General features: G+C 51.2%; 1 protein-coding gene across 2 annotated transcripts in view; it reads left to right on the top strand.

The window, feature by feature from the left end:
* Positions 1–15,850, top strand: part of GPR55 (G protein-coupled receptor 55) — a 28,876-nt gene extending 13,026 nt beyond the window's left edge. Inside the window, exon 2 of one of the 2 annotated variants that reach the window (XM_089328909.1) lies at positions 11,693–15,850. In XM_089328909.1, the coding sequence (XP_089185035.1) occupies positions 11,701–12,651 (951 nt within the window). In that variant the 5' untranslated portion in view covers positions 11,693–11,700 and the 3' untranslated portion in view covers positions 12,652–15,850. The remainder of the gene's footprint in view (positions 1–11,692) is intronic. The other variant, XM_051848105.3, reaches the window with a different exon arrangement.
* The last annotated feature ends 1,478 nt before the right edge of the window (positions 15,851–17,328 follow it).

Here is a 17,328-nt window from a genome sequence, read left to right on the forward strand (position 1 = left end):
CTTTGTTGCAGGAGGAGAACAAGGAGAGGGGGAGGGAAGGCAAGACCCACCCCCTTAAAAGCCCCAGCCTAAATGTGAATTGCGCACGCTCTCTCAGGTCCTGTCTGGAGAGGTGCCCATCGGTTCTTAGGATGTCCCTACCCTAAGAAACCTTTGCTATGTTGCTTTCCCCTGCTCTCTGTCTCATGCCTGAATTCTTTCTTGAGTGAAAACAAGGACCCTTTGCTTCTCCGGCAACAAATCTATGGCAGTCCTATTTGGTAATACTCCTTCTTGAATCTGAGTCATTTCAGTGTTGAGATAAGATAATGCCGTAGCCATAACATTAGCGGTTTTTGATAGAATACAAGCCAATTGTCCCAGTGCTCTGTGAACTCCCGCCACCATACCTGGTACAGGCAAAATACAGGTTTCCCTAATAACTGCAGTGGAGATGCTCATTAAGTTAAAGTGATCATCGTATCTGGGGGACAGAGATCGGGAGCTCCGAACTCTGTTTATGGGAGATGCTTGTGAAGAGGGGAAAGGAGTAAAGGAACAGCCCCTCCCACAGAACAAAGGCTGGGAAGAAGCAGCAGAAGCCAGCCTGCAGTAGTTCAGGAGCATGGAGAATGCAGAGACGTTCATTCTGTAAAGTGAAAGAGAGGCAGATAGGGGACAGGGAACACGGATGTCCCAGGAGACAGGCTGGTGACTTGATGTCCTGTTGATGGCTGGAAATACTCTGCAGGAGCTCCCAGTCCAATTAAATTATTCATTAATTTGTGCAAAAACCACTGAGTACCATAGTAACTGTAATCCTCCAGTTTTCCCTTGGAATAACTAAGAATCCCATTCTCTTCCATATTCACTTAGGATTTCCCACAGAGAACTCATTGACGCCCCATGACCCTAAGCTTGTGTCAGTCCAATCACACCAAGCTTTTTCTTGATAGGTAGAATATAACCCTTTCCCTTTTTATACCACTCCACTCTCCCCAGTGTATAGTTAGGACAGTTAAGTACACACAATAACACTGATGGTGCCCCTTCCGCTACTGCAACAGCTACTAAAGTACATGCAGAAGCCGAAGTGACCATAGCCAGCATTGCCAAGAGCAGCAGCAGCAGTATGAGGTGGTTGTTTTTGTTGAACCAAAGTCAGTTTTTCTAGCTGTCCCCTTGTGGGGGTGTCACTTTGTTGGTGTTAGCAGACCCCGCATCATCTTGGGTGTCAAACCTTCTCCTCAGAGGCTCCTAGACATCGAATCTCGCCCTCTTGGCCATATCTGGGCTGTTTAGTCCAGCAAGCAGGTAATGGCTTGTGATCTGATTCTATGGAAACACAAGCATACCGTCTTCTCCACGTTACAACCTCTCCAGCTTCCCACTGTCCCACGAGTAGATCCTTCCACCATAGTGGCTGGGCAGCCATCTTGTCCAGGGGAGAAGGCCATTGCCTGTCAGCTGCAGGAAGCCCTGCCTCATCTACATCTTTGTATTTTGTCATTTGCAGAGCTCGGGATGGTTATGCACGAGGGGATCTATGAAGTCCCCCTTTTTGTTTGACCAATTGTCGTTTTGGAGTTAAATGAGCTCTTCCATTGATAGGTCGACCTTGAGGATTGTAGGGAAGACCAGTAACGTGTTGTATGTTCCATGCAGTAAAAAAGTTTTGCAGCTTATGACCAAGAAAGGGAGGCCCATTATTGGTTTTAATCTTGCAAGGTTTTCCCAAGACAAAAAGCAGACGACAAATGGGAACTAACATGACATGCTGAGAGGTTTCGCCAGGAGAGGCTGTAGCCCAAATGAACCTAGAAAACGTATCTACAGAGATACAAAGAACGCCCAGCTTCTCAAATGAAGCAGCTTGCGTGACATCCACTTGCCATAGCTCATTAGGGTGTTAACCACAGGGCTTGACACCTTCAGAGAAAGGAGGAGTGGTGATTTGTGAACAAGAGGGATGCAGAGAAAGAATCAACCTTGCTTGGGCACGAGAAATAGGACATGATTCTAAATGACCATCAACATTAATATGAGTTAATCAATGCCAATGTTGGGCATCAAGAAACTTATTTGCAACCAATTTATCTACTTTAGCATTGGCTCTGGAGAAAAGAGCCCTGGAAGCCATGGGGGTCTTGTCTTCACGCAAGAATTTAGGCATGAGACAGAGTTAAGTGGTAAGGTTTTCTTGGGGACAGGGCATCTGTCAGAACGGGAGGCACAGATAGACAGTGCCCAGTCACTCGGACTTGGGGAGAGTGAGGTAACACGGCTGAATGGAGAGAATACACCTGCGCAGGCCGGGAGGGTGGCTCCCAGAGAGCAGAGAGCAGAGAGCTGAGCACAGTCTAGTTTAGACTCTTGGTTTTTAAGGGAGTCTCTTCACCCCCTCCCCTTCCCCTCCAGGACAAAGGGTGGGGGGTCCAGGAAAAGGGTTTGTTGGGTGAAAATTAGCAAATTCCTCCCCAGATTTGCGGGTGCAGGGCAGAGTAGAGGGGCTTCCCGTAGGGCATCTGTGAAAGTTTTATTGCCTGTGTTATCAGGTCAGATAACCCTGAGAGAGAATTCTCCTGGCAGCTTTCCTTAGGGGTGGGCGGAGGTTGTCAGGGTCTGAGCAGGACTTTGAAGTGCAAGATGCTGAGTTTTTGGGGCTTCCAAAGCAGATGCTGGTCCTTTAGGCCCTTCCCACCTACACACAGGCTAATTCTTTTTTTTTTTTTTTTTTTTTTTTTTTTTAAGCGAAAGAGTTTATTGGGGGAAACCAAGACTGGAGGGAAGGGGCGAAGAAGGAGAAAGAGGGGGAAGGAGAGTGTAAAAGGGAGAGAGAGAGAGAGAGAGAGAGAGAGAGAGGTCAGGAGACAGGAAGAGAGAGCAGGAGAGAGACACATGTTGAGGAACAGGTCCTTTTAAACTGTTGCCAGGGGGCGGGCAGGGAAGTAGGAGCAGCGAATTCCATTAGGATGGGAGTGGAGCTGACACCAGTGGTTGGGCCCTGTGGCCACCTGGCTTCCAGCCCTCAGGGGGCTAGAGCCTAGGCTAGTTCTTAACTTTCTACCTAACAGCATGACCTTCAGCTAAAGGACCAGGTGATTGAGAATGAGAATATGCTAATGTAGCTAGAATGAGTAAGTTTGCAAGTATTTGTAGACTAGTAAATAATTGTATCATTGTGGAAGTATCATTGATAGGATAGGATACTGTTTATTTTATTTATTTATTTTTTTGACAGGCAGAGTTAGTGAGAGAGAGAGACAGAGAGAAAGGTCTTCCTTCTGTTGGTTCACCCCCCAAATGGCCGCTACGGCCAGCGCACTGTGCCGATCTGAAGCCAGGAGCCACGTGCCTCCTCCTGGTCTCCCTTGCAGGTGCAGGGCCCAAGCACTTGGGCCATCCTCCACTGCATTCCCGGGCCACAGCAGAGAGCTGGACTGGAAGAGGAGCAACCGGGACAGAATCTGGCGCCCCAACCAGGACTAGAACCGGGGTGCTGGCACCGCACCGCGGAGGATTAGCCAAGTGAGCCACAGCGCCGGCCTACTGCTTCTACTTTTTGCACAATTTTCAACACCTATTGAGAATCAGTAACAATATTAAGATGTCCTGTTTGGTCTTGAAGGAAAATAATAATTACCATTAATTCCACCTGTTGTGCTGAAGTATAATTAGCCTGAATACTTTCAGAAACTGGATGGTAACAAGCCACTTTTCTATCACTACTAACATCTGAAATAGATTGGAGGGGTAAGAAGGGGTTCATCTTTAATGACAGGGGTAATATCCAATACGTTGTCTTTAAGAAATTAAATAATTGCAGAGACTGGAGCTGTGGCAGAACAGGTTAAAGCCCCAGCCTGCAGCGCCAGCATCCCATATGGGCACTGGTTTGAGTCTTGGCTGCTCCTCTTCCAATCCAGTTCTCTTCAGTGGCCTGGGAAAGCAGAAGATGGCCCAAGTCCTTGGGCCCCAGAACCCACATGGGAGACCTGGAAGAAGCTCCTGGCTCCTGGCTTCGGATCAGCTCAGCTCTGGGTGCTGTGGTCATTTGGGGGGTGAACCAGTGGATGGAAGACCTCTCTCTCTCTCTCTCTCTCTCTCTCTCTCTCTTGGCTCTACCTCTCCCTGTTATCTCTGTCTTTAAAAAATAAAAAAAGAAGAAAGAAAGAAATTAAATAATTTTGCAGAGTGAAAGTGACAATCTAGCGTACCAAAGAAACTTGATAAAGCTATAATTTGCCACCCAAGAGACTGTCGGAAAGCTGGTTCAGTTTGTTTTTTAGACAAAGGAAGTTTAATATGATTAGGATCCTGTCCAGCTAAAATTCTTAGTATTTTATGTCCTTTTTCTATAATCAATCTTATTTTTTTCTAAATAACTTTCCATTCTTTTTTGTCATTGATTGGGCAAGAATATCCATTCCATACATTTTTCCTGTTAGATAAATAACCAAGTGGAAAGATGAGAAGGGAATATTAGCGGCAAATTTTTTTCAGAAGGATTGACACGAATAGCCATTGATGAACGTGATTTTGTATCCATTCTGATTCTTGTTTTGCAAGTGGAGTTAGCTTTCTAGGACTATTTAAATATAGGTTGCCCTTTAAGATATCAAATAAATGCCGTACTTTTTAGGTAAGGATTCTAAGAGAAGGTTGTAGCTAATTAATGGTTCCCAACAGTTTTTGAAAATCGTTTAAGATCTGTGATGAGTCTGTGTGAATTTGACCCTTCTGTGGAATGTTACCGGTGAATGGCAGGGTTCTTGTCTTCGCGCAAGAAATAATTCAGGCGTGAGACAGAGAGTAGTGGAAAGTAAAATAGCAAGGTTTATTAAGGAACGGACATGTGTAAGGGCGGATGGGCACCTCTCCAGACAGGACCTGGGAGAGAGTGCGCAGTCGCTCGGACTGGGGGAGAGCGGGGTTCCATGGTTGAGCTGAGAGAGTACACCTGGGCAGGCAGGCGGGCGGCTCAGCAGAGAGGCAGAGGGCTGAGCGCGCAGTCCAGTTGAGGTCGGGGGTTTTTAAGGAGATGGGTCTTTGTCTTCACACATCTCCTCCTGAAACAAAAGACTTTATGGGTGTAAATACCAAAAACTCCTATCTCAGTTTTCCCTCTGAAGGTATCAGACAGGAGGAAGCCTGGCTGTCACTGCCCTGGGTTTAGAGGAAGGGTGAGCAAGACCCCTGGAGGATCAGGATCCGGAGCAGGGTATTTGAAATGCAGATCCTGGGCTGCATCTGGAAGATTATCAGGCAGAAGGGGCGGGGACCCCCACCTGGCAGGTTATCCAGTAGAAGAGGGCAGGGCAGGATGCAAACACGGGGCTGCCCCTGAAACTTATCGGGATGACTTTGAGATGCGTATGCTGGACATAGACTTCTTCTCTTTAGGCCTTTGTCACACACACAGTAATCTCATATCTGACTTCCTACCTAACAGAATCATTTCATTAACCATTTTAGTTCCTAGATAGTCGTACGGAGAGGATCTCTGAGTGTTTTCTACTGCAATGTGTAACTGAGCTCTGGTTAAGCATCATTTAGCGGAATCAATAATTAATGCAATTGAATAGAACCCTGGGTTTGCTATCAAAATGTCATCCAAATAATGGATAAAATAAGCTTTTGGATGTTCTGGCAAACAGGAGCTAACACTTGGCCCACAGAAGTTTGACATATAGTGGGGCTACTTGGCATACCCTGGGGCAACATTTCCCATTGATATAGAAAAGTGGCTTCCTTCATATTAAGGGCAGGAATGGTAAGTGCAACTGCTTCACAATCAGTAGAATCTAATGGAACATTTTAAAGAAACCTTTTAAATCAATTATGGCTGGCGCCGTGGCTCAACAGGCTAATCCTCCGTCTACCGGCGCCGGCACACCGGGTTCTAGTTCCGGTCGGGGCGCCGGATTCTGTCCCGGTTGCCCCTCTTCCAGGCCAGCTCTCTGCTGTGGCCAGGGAGTGCAGTGGAGGATGGCCCAAGTCCTTGGGCCCTGCACCCCATGGGAGACCAGGAGAAGCACCTGGCTCCTGCCATCGGATCAGCACAGTGCGCCGGCCGCAGCGCGCTGGCCGTGGCGGCCATTGGGGGGGTGAGCCAACGGCAAAGGAAGACCTTTCTCTCTGTCTCTCTCTCTCTCACTGTCCACTCTGCCTGTCAAATAAATAAATAAATAAATAAAATGAATCAACTATGACCAGAGGCCAGTTTCCAGGGATCAGAGTAGGAGACAGAAGACCTGGCTGCAAAGCCCCCATGGGCTGAATTACTGCACTGATTCTTCTTCAAGCCACTAACATTGACATTTACCTGATCTTTTTCTTTGTGACAAATACTGGACTATTCCAAGACCAGTGGAAAGTTCAACGGGACCAGCTTTGAGCTGTTCAGCTGCCAGTTGAAGTAACGCGTCCGGTTTCCCTGCTCTGCCCACACCAGCTTTGCAGTCGCTGCTTCAGCGGAATGGGCTGAGGACGTGTAACAGCAGCCCAGTGAAAGAGACTGGTTAAATGAATTTAATTTTCTTTTGGGGACATATCCCATATTAAACACAATGTTTTCACCTTGAGTGTGTAACGGGTGAAACGGTGGTGGAGAAAAGATTATGTCGGTCCTTTTGCCTCATGCAAAAGAAGAATTTCCAAGCCAACAAGGCAGAGAGAATAGCAAGACCTTAATAATTTTCCCTTGTAGACATACAATATGTACACACATAGAACATAGAACATACATTACAGGATAAAGCAATAAAACCGTTTCAGTAATGGCTTCTTCAAATCTTTAACATTAAAAAAAAAACTTGCCATAAATTAATTAGAATTACTTCCTGCTCTTAATAACCTGAAGTTACATATATACATTTGCCTCAGTTGGCACCTGTAGTCCCATATTGGCTTTATCTGCTTACAGAACTGTCCCAAAGTATTGAACACAGTAGAAGTCAGGGAAAAAGAAGTCCTTTGGGACTTAAAAGAGAACACATTTAAACACAGAACCAACAATGTTTTAACTTCCATGAGCAATAATCTGATTTTTAGTGTTTGGAGAATACAAAATGTGGATGACAAAAGGCTTTAAATAGCCATGTTTAAAATTATAAACTCATTAACCAACAAGAGGCACTGGCTTTCTCCACACAGTATTTTTGAAAGCACCTGTAAGATTTTATAAAAACATTTATTCCTTTTAGGCCTCTGGGCCTTTTTAATTAAAATAAGCATCATGTCTGATAACAAGATCATTAGACTTTTGTAACTTTTGGGCATTTGTATCAGTAGCATTTTGCATTGTCATAACTTAAAATTTAGCACCACTTCACATCTTGACAGTAGCTTTAATTTAATCCACATAGCCTGATTAGCTGGTGTCTCTACAAGATGAGAGATATATCCTTTGACATTTCCAAGAACCCAACAGGAAATACCAAAGTCCAAGAAATTTGGAACTTTGATTTTTTTTTGAATGCCTGTCAAAGATGCCAAGAAGGCTTAAAATATCTGGTAGAAACAGCATCCCTTAGCATCATGGCATAACATAGACCAGATACGATCATTACTGTAAAGGGATCGCTCAAATGCTTTAGAGTAAGTATATACTCAAATAAAACTTTAATACAAACTCAGCTGTTTTGAAACAGAACTTAACAGAGACAGTAGAGAGCATAACACATTCAAAAAATAAAACCAATAAATCCAAAAAGTAAAACCTTAAACATAAGGGTTAACACATGGAATCCTTTGGAAATCAGTACTTGGAAAATGTTAACAGAATCAGAAGTGGGGAAGAGAAGAGAGCTTACTGGAGCTGGTTAGAAAACCGTCACCAATTAAACAACAACTATTCAAAGGAGGTGCTGCAGTTTGTAAACAGATTGTGGTGTTTTGTTTTGTTTTGTTTTGTTTTGTTTTGTTTTGTTTTGTTTTGTTTTTGTTTTTGTTTTTGTTTTTGACAGGCAGAGTGGACAGTGAGAGAGAGAGACAGAGAGAAAGGTCTTCCTTTGCTGTTGGTTCACCCTCCAATGGCTGCTGCTGCAGGCGCACTGTGGCCGGTGCACTGCGCTGATCCGAAGGCAGGAGCCAGGAGCCAGGTGCCTCTCCTGGTCTCCCATGGGGTGCAGGGCCCAAGCACTTGGGCCATCCTCCACTGCACTCCCGGGCCACAGCAGAGAGCTGGACTGGAAGAGGAGCAACCAGGACAGAATCCGGCGCCCTGACCGGGACTAGAACCTGGTGTGCCAGAGCCGCAGGCAGAGGATTAGCCTAGTGAGCCGTGGCGCCGACCTGTAAACAGATTTTGAAAACAGATTTAGGGCTGTTTCCAAATGTTTCTGCTGATCTCCTTGACTTACATTTTGAAATAATGCCTTAAAAATCTCCAAATTAAGACATTTTCTAAATAAGATAACATAGTTATTCTTTTTTTTTTTTTTAAGATTTATTTATTTTATTTGAAAGGCAGAGTTACGAGAGGAGAGAGAGAGAGAGAGAGAGAGAGTCTTCCATTCGCTGGTCACTCCCCAGATGGCCACAATGGCCGGAGCTGAGCCGACCTGAAATCAGGAGCCAGGAGCTTCTTCTGGGTCTGCCAGATGGGTGCAGGGACCCAAGGACTTGGGCCATCTTCTACTGCTTTCCCAGGACATAGCAGAGAGCTGGATCAGAAGTGGAGCAGCCAGGACTCAAACTGGTGCCCATGTGGGATGCCAGCACATGCCCACTACGTCACAGCGCCAGCCCCCACATTGAATTCTAACTTTAGGTACTTTCAAGCAGTTTTGAATTAGTTTTCATAAATGATAGTTTATGAAAACATATGTTAGCAAACCCAAATAGTTTTTCCATAGACTGTAAGATGAAAAGAGTACCAATGTTTACATTTAGACACATTTATCTCATTTACTTTTACCCAATGTACATTTATCAATTACACCTTGATGATTTAAGATGCTGATATTATGTCATATCTTTATCTGAATTAAGATCAAAATTACATTTATATGGAAGTCTGCTCCTTTTTATAAAACTCTAGCTGGAAATCAGAGATTGCAAAGTCTGCTTTAGGGGGCATATAGCAAGAGCTGATTTCCCATGGCTATTTTATCCAGATCTGTTTATCCACACCTTTTATCCGCTTCCAAAAGGGGAGTGGTTGCATAATCTAATCAACAGGTGGGTGTGTACAGGTAAGATCAGGTAGGGACATAAGATCTCACAGGGGGCAGGAGGGGGCATGGTTTTCCAGCTCATGAGTCTAATTGATTTAATCCTATCTGCCTGCCTGTATCATAAATACTTGGATTCCTGCCACGCATGTGGAGGACCCAGATGGAGTTCTTGGCTCCTGGCTTCAGGAGCCAAGCTCTTCCCACAGCTCCAGGTGTGACGCAACAGCAGGGCAAGAATGCTCTTGGCCACCGCCGTGGAGCAAGGAAATAAGTCATGGGGTGGTCACTGTGGGCTTTGGGACATTTTCATCAACAGGCCCCTGGCTGGGCGAGCTGTGGTTTATCCACACACCGGGATGCAATCATGCTCTTAGAGATAAACGGCTGACTCACACCTGACGTAGGACAAGTTCCAGGAAACACTGTTCAGTAAAAAAGGCAAGAGACACAGCCATAGGCATATTTTCCACATTTTACGTGTATGTCTATGCATACGCTTGGCAAATTTCTAGGAAAAAAATACAGGAAACTGTTAACCGTGAAAGTACCATGAGGCCCTGGGGTTCCACGGAGGCTGGCGTTCAGTTGCGTGTTCTTTTGTACTGTTGGGTATCTTACTGAGTGGGATGCCTTTTCAATTAAAAAAAAAAAAAAGAGCATAGGATAACCACATAGACAGAAAGATGTGGCGGCACTGGTCACCGGTGAGAGACTGTCAGTGCCAGCTGTATCTTGGGACCTCGGCCCAGCTAGCCAGGAAGTCATGGGGGTGCCAGAGGCTCAGAGGTGCACAGTAGCTTGGCCTCACTGGCAGGGAGTGGGGAGATAGCAAAGGAGGAGAGCGGTGGGCGGTGGGTACACAGGGGAGGGTGATCATTGTGGCTTATTTGAATTCTCGCTTCTCCGGGAGGCCTGGGTGGGACATGCTGGCCTTGAGCTGCTCCACGGCCACCTCCTGGATATGAGTCCGCACAGCAAGGATGCATCCCCCCTTGCCTCCCAGGCCTGCCTCCGACTCCATCCCTGTGCGGTCAGAGCCTGGGAGTCTTGGTCCTCCCGTCCCTGAGGCCAGCTCTGATTTCCTGCCTGCCTAAGCGCCTGTGTTTGCCCTGTGGGGACTTCAAGCCCTCGCTTGGTTCCAGACACCAAGTCCTTCCGAACTTTGAATCCCGCAGAAGGAGTGTGGAGACTCTGCCTGGAAACCCCAGCGAGAGTTTTACTGCTTTTCTTGCCTCTGGGTGAGTCAAATGTTCCTCCTGAGCCAATGAAAGGGGAAATAAATCCGAGTCCAGGGAAATCCGATGCGATGATTGCCTGATTCCTATGCTCAGGGAAGCCGTCAGTTCTGTCCAAGCACGGGAAGGCGGGCGGGGGAGGGCAGGGGGCAGAATGAGAGCGTGGTTGGGTCCTGGAGACGGCGTTCCAACCCGTCCTCAAGCTGCACCTGAAGCCAGCCCTACCGTGGTTTTCATCTTCCATTATGGGGAATTCTTTTCTGGTTAAACCAGTTTGGGTCAAGATTTTGTGTTATCATCATGACATTCAACAGAAGGATTCCAATCACAAGAAAAAAAAAAAAAAGGAGTACGTTTGCATGTTCGTACGAAGTACGGTCCACTTTTGTAAAAGAAAGACGTGTGTGTGTGTGTGTGTGTGTGTGTGGTGCAGAAAGAAGGAGGCCGCGAGTCTGGAGTGACGTCCAGAACGTGCCTCACCGAACCGTCTCTTGGCTTTCTCGTGGTCCAGTAGCACATCCGGGCATCCACTCTGATTCCCACTGCAGGCACAGCATGCAGTCCTTGGTGGTGCCATTGAGCACGCTGCTTGCAAACCTACTTGATGATCTGGCCCAACAGCAGGCTGACAGGAGTGCTCTGAGCATGTCTGAGGTAGCAAGGCTGAGCTAGGGTGGACACAGCAAACGCAGTTCCATCTTACCCTGGGCTTATGTGACCCCACCGTCCATGCAGAAGCAGCCACACACGGGTCACAGTGGTTCTGTCTGGGTGCCGTGCCTAGAGGGCATTTTCCTTTTCTGTGTTTTGTAATTGGGATTCCATTCATACCAATAGCTGTGTGGACGTGTTTATTATCCTTGACAAAATCACTTGAGGGGCTGGCGCAGTGGTGTAGCGGGTAAAGCCACCACCTACAGTGCCGGCATCCCGTATGGGCGCCGGTTCAAGTCCTGGCTGCTCGACTTCCAATCCAGCTCTCTACTATGTCCTGGGAAAGCAGTAGAAGATGGCCCAAGTCCTTGGGCCCCTGCACCCACGTGGGAGACCTGGAAGAAGCTCCTGGCTCCTGACTTTGGATTGGCTCAGCTCCGGCCACTGTGGTCATCTGGGGAGTGAGCCAGCGGATGGAAGACTCTCTCTCTCTCTCTCTCTCTCTCTCTTTCTCTCTCTGTCTGCCTCTTCCTCTCTGTGGCTCTGCCTTTCAAATAAATCAATATTTAAAGAAAAAAAATCACTTGGGTCCGTGACTTGAGGAGGGCGAGAGGAAGGCCCTCTAACCTGTGGCTCGTGTTGCAGGTGAGAACATGACCCAGCTGAACGCGAGCCAGAGCTGCTCGTTCGAGGACGTGGACCAGCTGATGTACACCCTGCAGCTGGCAGTCCACATCCCCACCTTCCTGCTGGGCCTCCTGCTCAACGTGCTGGCCATCCGCGGCTTCAGCTCCTTCCTGAAGAGGAGGTGGCCGGACTACAAGGCCACCTCCATCTACATGATCAACCTGGCCATCTTCGACCTGCTGCTGGTGCTCTCGCTCCCCTTCAAGATGGTCCTGTCGCAGGTGCGGCCCCCGGTGCCGGCCTTCTGCACGCTGGTGGAGTGCCTCTACTTCGTCAGCATGTACGGGAGCGTCTTCACCATCTGCTTCATCAGCCTGGACAGGTACCTGGCCATCCGGTACCCATTCCTGGTCAGCCACCTGCGGTCCCCCGGCAAGATCTTTGGCATCTGCTGCACCATCTGGGGCCTGGTGTGGGCCGGGAGCATTCCCATCTACAGCTTCCACGGCGAGGTGGAAAAGTACACGTGCTTCCACAACATGTCGGACGGCACGTGGAGCGCCAAGGTCTTCTTCCCTCTGGAGGTGTTCGGCTTCCTCCTGCCCTTGGCCGTGATGGGCTTCTGCTCCTCGTGCAGCATCCACCTCCTGCGGCGCCGCAGGGACTACACCCAGGACTGGGTGCAGCAGAGGGCCTGCATCCGCAGCATCGCCGCCAGCCTGGCTGTCTTCGTGGTCTCCTTTCTGCCCGTGCACTTGGCCTTCTTCCTGCAGTTCCTGGTGAGGAACGGCTTCATCGTGCAGTGCAGGGCCAGGCAGAACATCAGCTTGTTCCTGCAGCTGGCCTTGTGCTTCTCCAACGTCAACTGCTGCCTGGATGTCTTCTGCTACTACTCTGTCATCAAAGAGTTCCGCATGGACGTCAGTGCCCGCCGGCCTTCCAGGGTGCAGCTGGACACCGTGACTACCAGGGGCTAAGGGGGGAGGGCCCTGCTTGGAGGAAGGAGACCCCAGCCCCGAATCCTGGTCTCGGCTGTCCTGTGGCCGAGGCTGCGATGTGGCGGTGTGACTGCAGCCCGCCCACGGCTGCGCTTCCCCCCCGCCCACCGGACACCATTTCCACTTGTCATTCCCCAGAGCCCTTTCCCCAGCACCCAGACGGCGCAGCACAAATCACCCCGTGGTGGGGGCGCTCTGAGGATCCAGAGGCATTCCCGATGTCTGTGCCCAAGACTGGAGAAGGAGAGTGAGATCAATCCCAGCACGCCCTGTTGGTCTGTTAGAGGAGAAGATTCCGGAAAGAAAGAGGCGAGGAGGGAGGGACTCGGCTGAGCTGCTTGCAGAGGGGAGTGTCTTGGGCAGAGACGGAGTGGGAGTGGTAGGGCCGGCTCAGGCCCGTTTGCAGCTGGGGACCCCAGGGGAGGCAGACTTTTGAGCCTTCTGGTCCCATCCGGAGCTCTGGAAGAGAGGAGAGCAGGTGGGCGTGCCCGAGGAGGCTGCAGAGGATGAGGCCACGGGGAAGCGGTGGACACTTGGTGGCCACAGTGGGAAGACGGTGCAAAGGCACTGGTGACTCCTGAGAGCCAGGAGGGACAGGAGACCCATGGGGAAGGCAGGAGACAGGCCAGGGGCTGGCACGGACAGCTCCTCTGCCGTGGTCACGCTTCAGGGCGTCCACTGCATGGAGGGTCAGTGCCTCTCAGGGCGGGGGGGGGGGGACTGAGGGCAATGGCCCTGGGAGAGGGGTCCTCCTGAACACCAGCTTTCTGTCCCCAGCAAGTTGGGGAGGGGCTCTTCATGCATCCTCAAAAACGCTGAGCAAAGCATCGGGCTTGAGAGAAAGTGAGGCGCTGCATCTCTTGCTTGCTGGGCAGGTGGCAGGGATGGCGCGGCCCACAGAGCTGCTCCTCTCCAGCAGGGAATGGGGGACCGCGTCCTCAGAGGCCAGAGCAAGGGGCTCTGGGGCGCTGGGAACTAGAAACAAGTGTCAGGGCTCTGCTGGCCTAAGGACAGCCAGAGTGACAGTGACTCAGCAGCGAGTGGGCAGGGCGAGGAGTGCTGATGCCTCACCACGTGAGCCAAGCAGGGGAGAGAAGCAGCCTCCGCCCACCTGCCCTGGAGGCCTGGGTGGGGGAGGGGCAGCAGTGTGGGGAGGACTGGGACCAGGAGTGGGAGAAGGAAGGAGGGAGAGGGAAGAGGAGGAGGAGAGGAGGGAGAGGAGGGGATGGAAGAGGAGGCGGTCCTGTCACTGCCCTGGAGGGGAGGGGGATGAGTGGGGGCCTGGCAGGGAGGTGGAAGGCAGAGCTTCGTCCTGAGAGTCTGGCTCCCCAGCCAAGGGGCAGGCTCCCGCTGCCTCGTGCAGGGAAGGGTGTGGGACAGTGTCCCTAATGCTGGAGTCGCTGCACTGGGAGGGGAGCCAGAATCTGCTGGGGCTCTGCAGACCACAGAGGAGGCTCCGTGCAGCCTGGCTGCCTCCCCTCCCCCTGCCCTGGACACTCCTCTCCCTGCCTGTGGGCTGCACTGCCCCCACCCCCACCCCCGCTGTCCTCCTATGGCTCTCTCTGCATTGCCACGGGGAGCCCGGCTGGTGGCACCGACAGGGCAGCCTGCAGGTGCATGTGTGCCCATCGTCACTCAGGGCTAGCAGCTTCTTAAGAGGAGAAGCTCAGTGGGCCCCGACACCACCCCCTTCCCCAGCGACGTTCAAAGCTAGAATCTTGACTGTGGCCGCTGGGCCCCATCCGGGACAGAGCCGTTGCCCGTGAGCTGTGTGATGTCAGGGACCAGGCTTTGGAGGGGTGGCATCTTGTGTCGGTGGGCATGGTGCCCAAGGACCCTGTGGGGAGGAGGGGCCTTCTCCCTCTGTCTCTGGGGACCCACCCTGGCTGCAGGGCCTGGTGAGCAGGCATGGATCCCGTGCAGCAGGCCGGGGTGGGGGGCTGTCTTACACGAAGGTCCAGTCTCTGAGTAGCCATAGCCTGAGTGGCCCAGCACCAGCTGGGGCCCTGTGGCTGCAGCCCAGGGTGGATGGGGCGGCCCTAGTATTAACAGGCTCAGGCCTGGGGTGTAGCCTAGGGTGACTCCCCAGCAAGGGGCAGCCGGTGAGTTGGGGAAAGCCAGAACATGGTTCTGGCAAAGGGCAGAGGTGCTGGGCGCCACTGTTGGGCCATTAATGCGACCCTACTTGTGCTTCTAGTCTGAATGAACCAGAGACACACCTGCTGTATGTGCGCTTGGGAAACCAGCACAATTAATTGCAAAAGCCTTGACTGCTCTGATTTGCCAAATAAACAAATCCACACGATGCTGGGTGTCTCATCTTGGCCTACCTTTGTGGACACCCAGCAGGGTAACCCAACAATCTCCGTCCCTTCAGTGGCCAAGCAGACGCGTGAGGCTCCAGGGAGCGGCCCCCAAGCCCCCACCAGGAGCTCAGCTGGTCTGAAGCGAATGGTAAGAGGCAGGCCCTGCTGAGTCCAGCGTCTCCTCCCCACCCGCTGCAGGTGCTCTGCTCCCCGTGGCAGCAACTGGGCACCACAGACCCCACACGTCCACCACGGTGCCCCCGCCCTGCTCCTGCCGCCTGTCCCAGGAGGTCCAGCCTAAGAGGCCTGCTGGCCAGGGAAGGTTGCAGTGCCCGAGAGGGCCAGCCTCCGACGGCCCCCTTCTCCCACCTCCTGCAACGTGCATCCAGCTCTCTCAGGTCGGGTCAGCACTTTTCAGTTCCCCACATGGGAGTCTTGCGATTGGGAGCTCCTGGCCAGTGTGAGCTCCTAGACTCTGGCCTGCGCTGCCCCTTGCTCTGAATTCCCACAACCCCAGCACAGCCCAGTTGCTGCCGGGGTGCCCAGGGCTGGCTGGGGACAGCCTCGCTCCTGGACAGTCATCTCCGACCACCCCGGGAGCTGCCTCGCAAGTAGGCCACGTCCCCGGGGAAGATGTGACTTGGAGAATGTGTCCTCAACGGCGTTCGCCAGCTCTGTACCACTGGCGTCATCGCTCTCAGCAGCTGGGGGATGCTAAGGACATTTGGGATAGTGAGATCGACTCCAGCCTCAGGCATCCTGGTACCTCGTTGCTGCAAATAAACAGGAATTGTGTCCTGCTAGACAACCGCAGAGACTCCTGGAGGTTAAAAAGGATGAGTGAGGGAGACCCTGGGCGTTGTGTTATGTGGGTTAAGTCCTGGCTTGCGGCCCCTGCATCCCATAGCCAAGTGCTGGTTCAAGACCTGGTTACTCTGCTTCTGCTAATGTACCTGGGAGGAGCAGAAGACAACCCAAGTACTTGGGTCCCTGCCACCCTTGTGGGAGACCCAGAGAGTGTTCCTGGCTCCTGATTTTGGCCTGGCTATGGTGGACATATAGAAGGGGTATGAACCAGTGGGATGTAAGATTTCTCTTTCTGTCTCTCCCTCTCTCTCTGGCACTCTGCCTTCTGACTCAGTGTGCAAATAAAGCTTTAAGAAACTGGGCGAAGGGGCCGTGCTGTGGCGCAGTGGGTGAAGCTGCCGCCTGCAGCGCCGGCATCCCATATGGGTGCCGGTTTGAGTCCTGGCAGCTCCACTTCCAATCCAGCTCTCTGCTATGGCCTGGGAAAGCAGTAGAAGATGGTTCGAGGCCTTGGGCCCCTGCACCCACGTGGGAGACCTGGAAGAAGTTCCTGGCTCCTGGCTTCAGATTGGGGAGTGAACCAGTAGATAGAAGACCTCTCTCTCTCTCTCTCTCTCTCTCTCTCTTTCTCTCTCTCCTTCTCTCTTTGTGTAACTCTGACTTTCAAATAAATAAACACATCTTATATTTAAAAAAAGAAAAAAGGAAACTGGGCAGAGCCAGCGGTGTGGCGATGAGGAGAGACGGAACTGCATGGAGCTCCCCCCACCAGAGTGTGCTCAGCTGTGCCATGGGTGGCAGCCTTCCAGGGCCAAGGAGAAGCTGGCTGGGCCCTGGTAAGAAACCCATGGTTAAGGACAGGGGGCCCAAGGATCCCCAAGCCCCGCCCCCAAAATTGTACCTGCAGCTGCCTCTCAGGGAGCCCCAGACACAGAGCCCTGAACTGTTGCTGTGGATTCGTTCTGAGAAGAGGAGCACGGTGGGGGCAAGAGGCGCGGAGTCACCACACAGACCCCAGGAGTTGGGTGAAAGCAGGCCAGAGGTGAGCAGCCTGCAGACTCGTTTGTTTCAGTTGGTATAGCAGCTTATATAGCCGAGGCAGCCAACCTGGTCAAGGGGCAGTTTATGCCCTAACCAATCACAGCCTGTTGCCAGGCAGGCTCTGTTGCCAGGGGGTTTCCCAGGGGGTTTCCAAAGCCACTCCTGAGTAACTGATGCTTGCTTGCCAGCGGCCATCTTGGCATGGCCTTCTCATTCCACCACATTTCCCCCTTTTCATTTATTTTTGAGCAATGGGAGGCATGATTCTTGGCCATACCATTGTTGACCCCATTTCCATGTGGTTTCCATATGCAACTGTGCCTGTCTTAGGTTGTCCCCCAGGGGATCTTACCCATCATTGACTAACCAGCGCTCAAAACGGGAGACCACAGGAGTGCTTGCTCAGATACGGGTAGGAATGAGGAACAATGGTAATCAGGAATGGCATGACTGCACGCAGGCTGTGGGCCATTTGAGTGGCTGACCAGAGCTAAGTGGGGTA

The sequence above is a fragment of the Oryctolagus cuniculus genome, chromosome 3 (assembly GCF_051225735.1).
Source record: "Oryctolagus cuniculus isolate XC-2025 breed Fujian yellow rabbit chromosome 3, ASM5122573v1, whole genome shotgun sequence".
NCBI classification, from domain to species: domain Eukaryota; kingdom Metazoa; phylum Chordata; class Mammalia; order Lagomorpha; family Leporidae; genus Oryctolagus; species Oryctolagus cuniculus.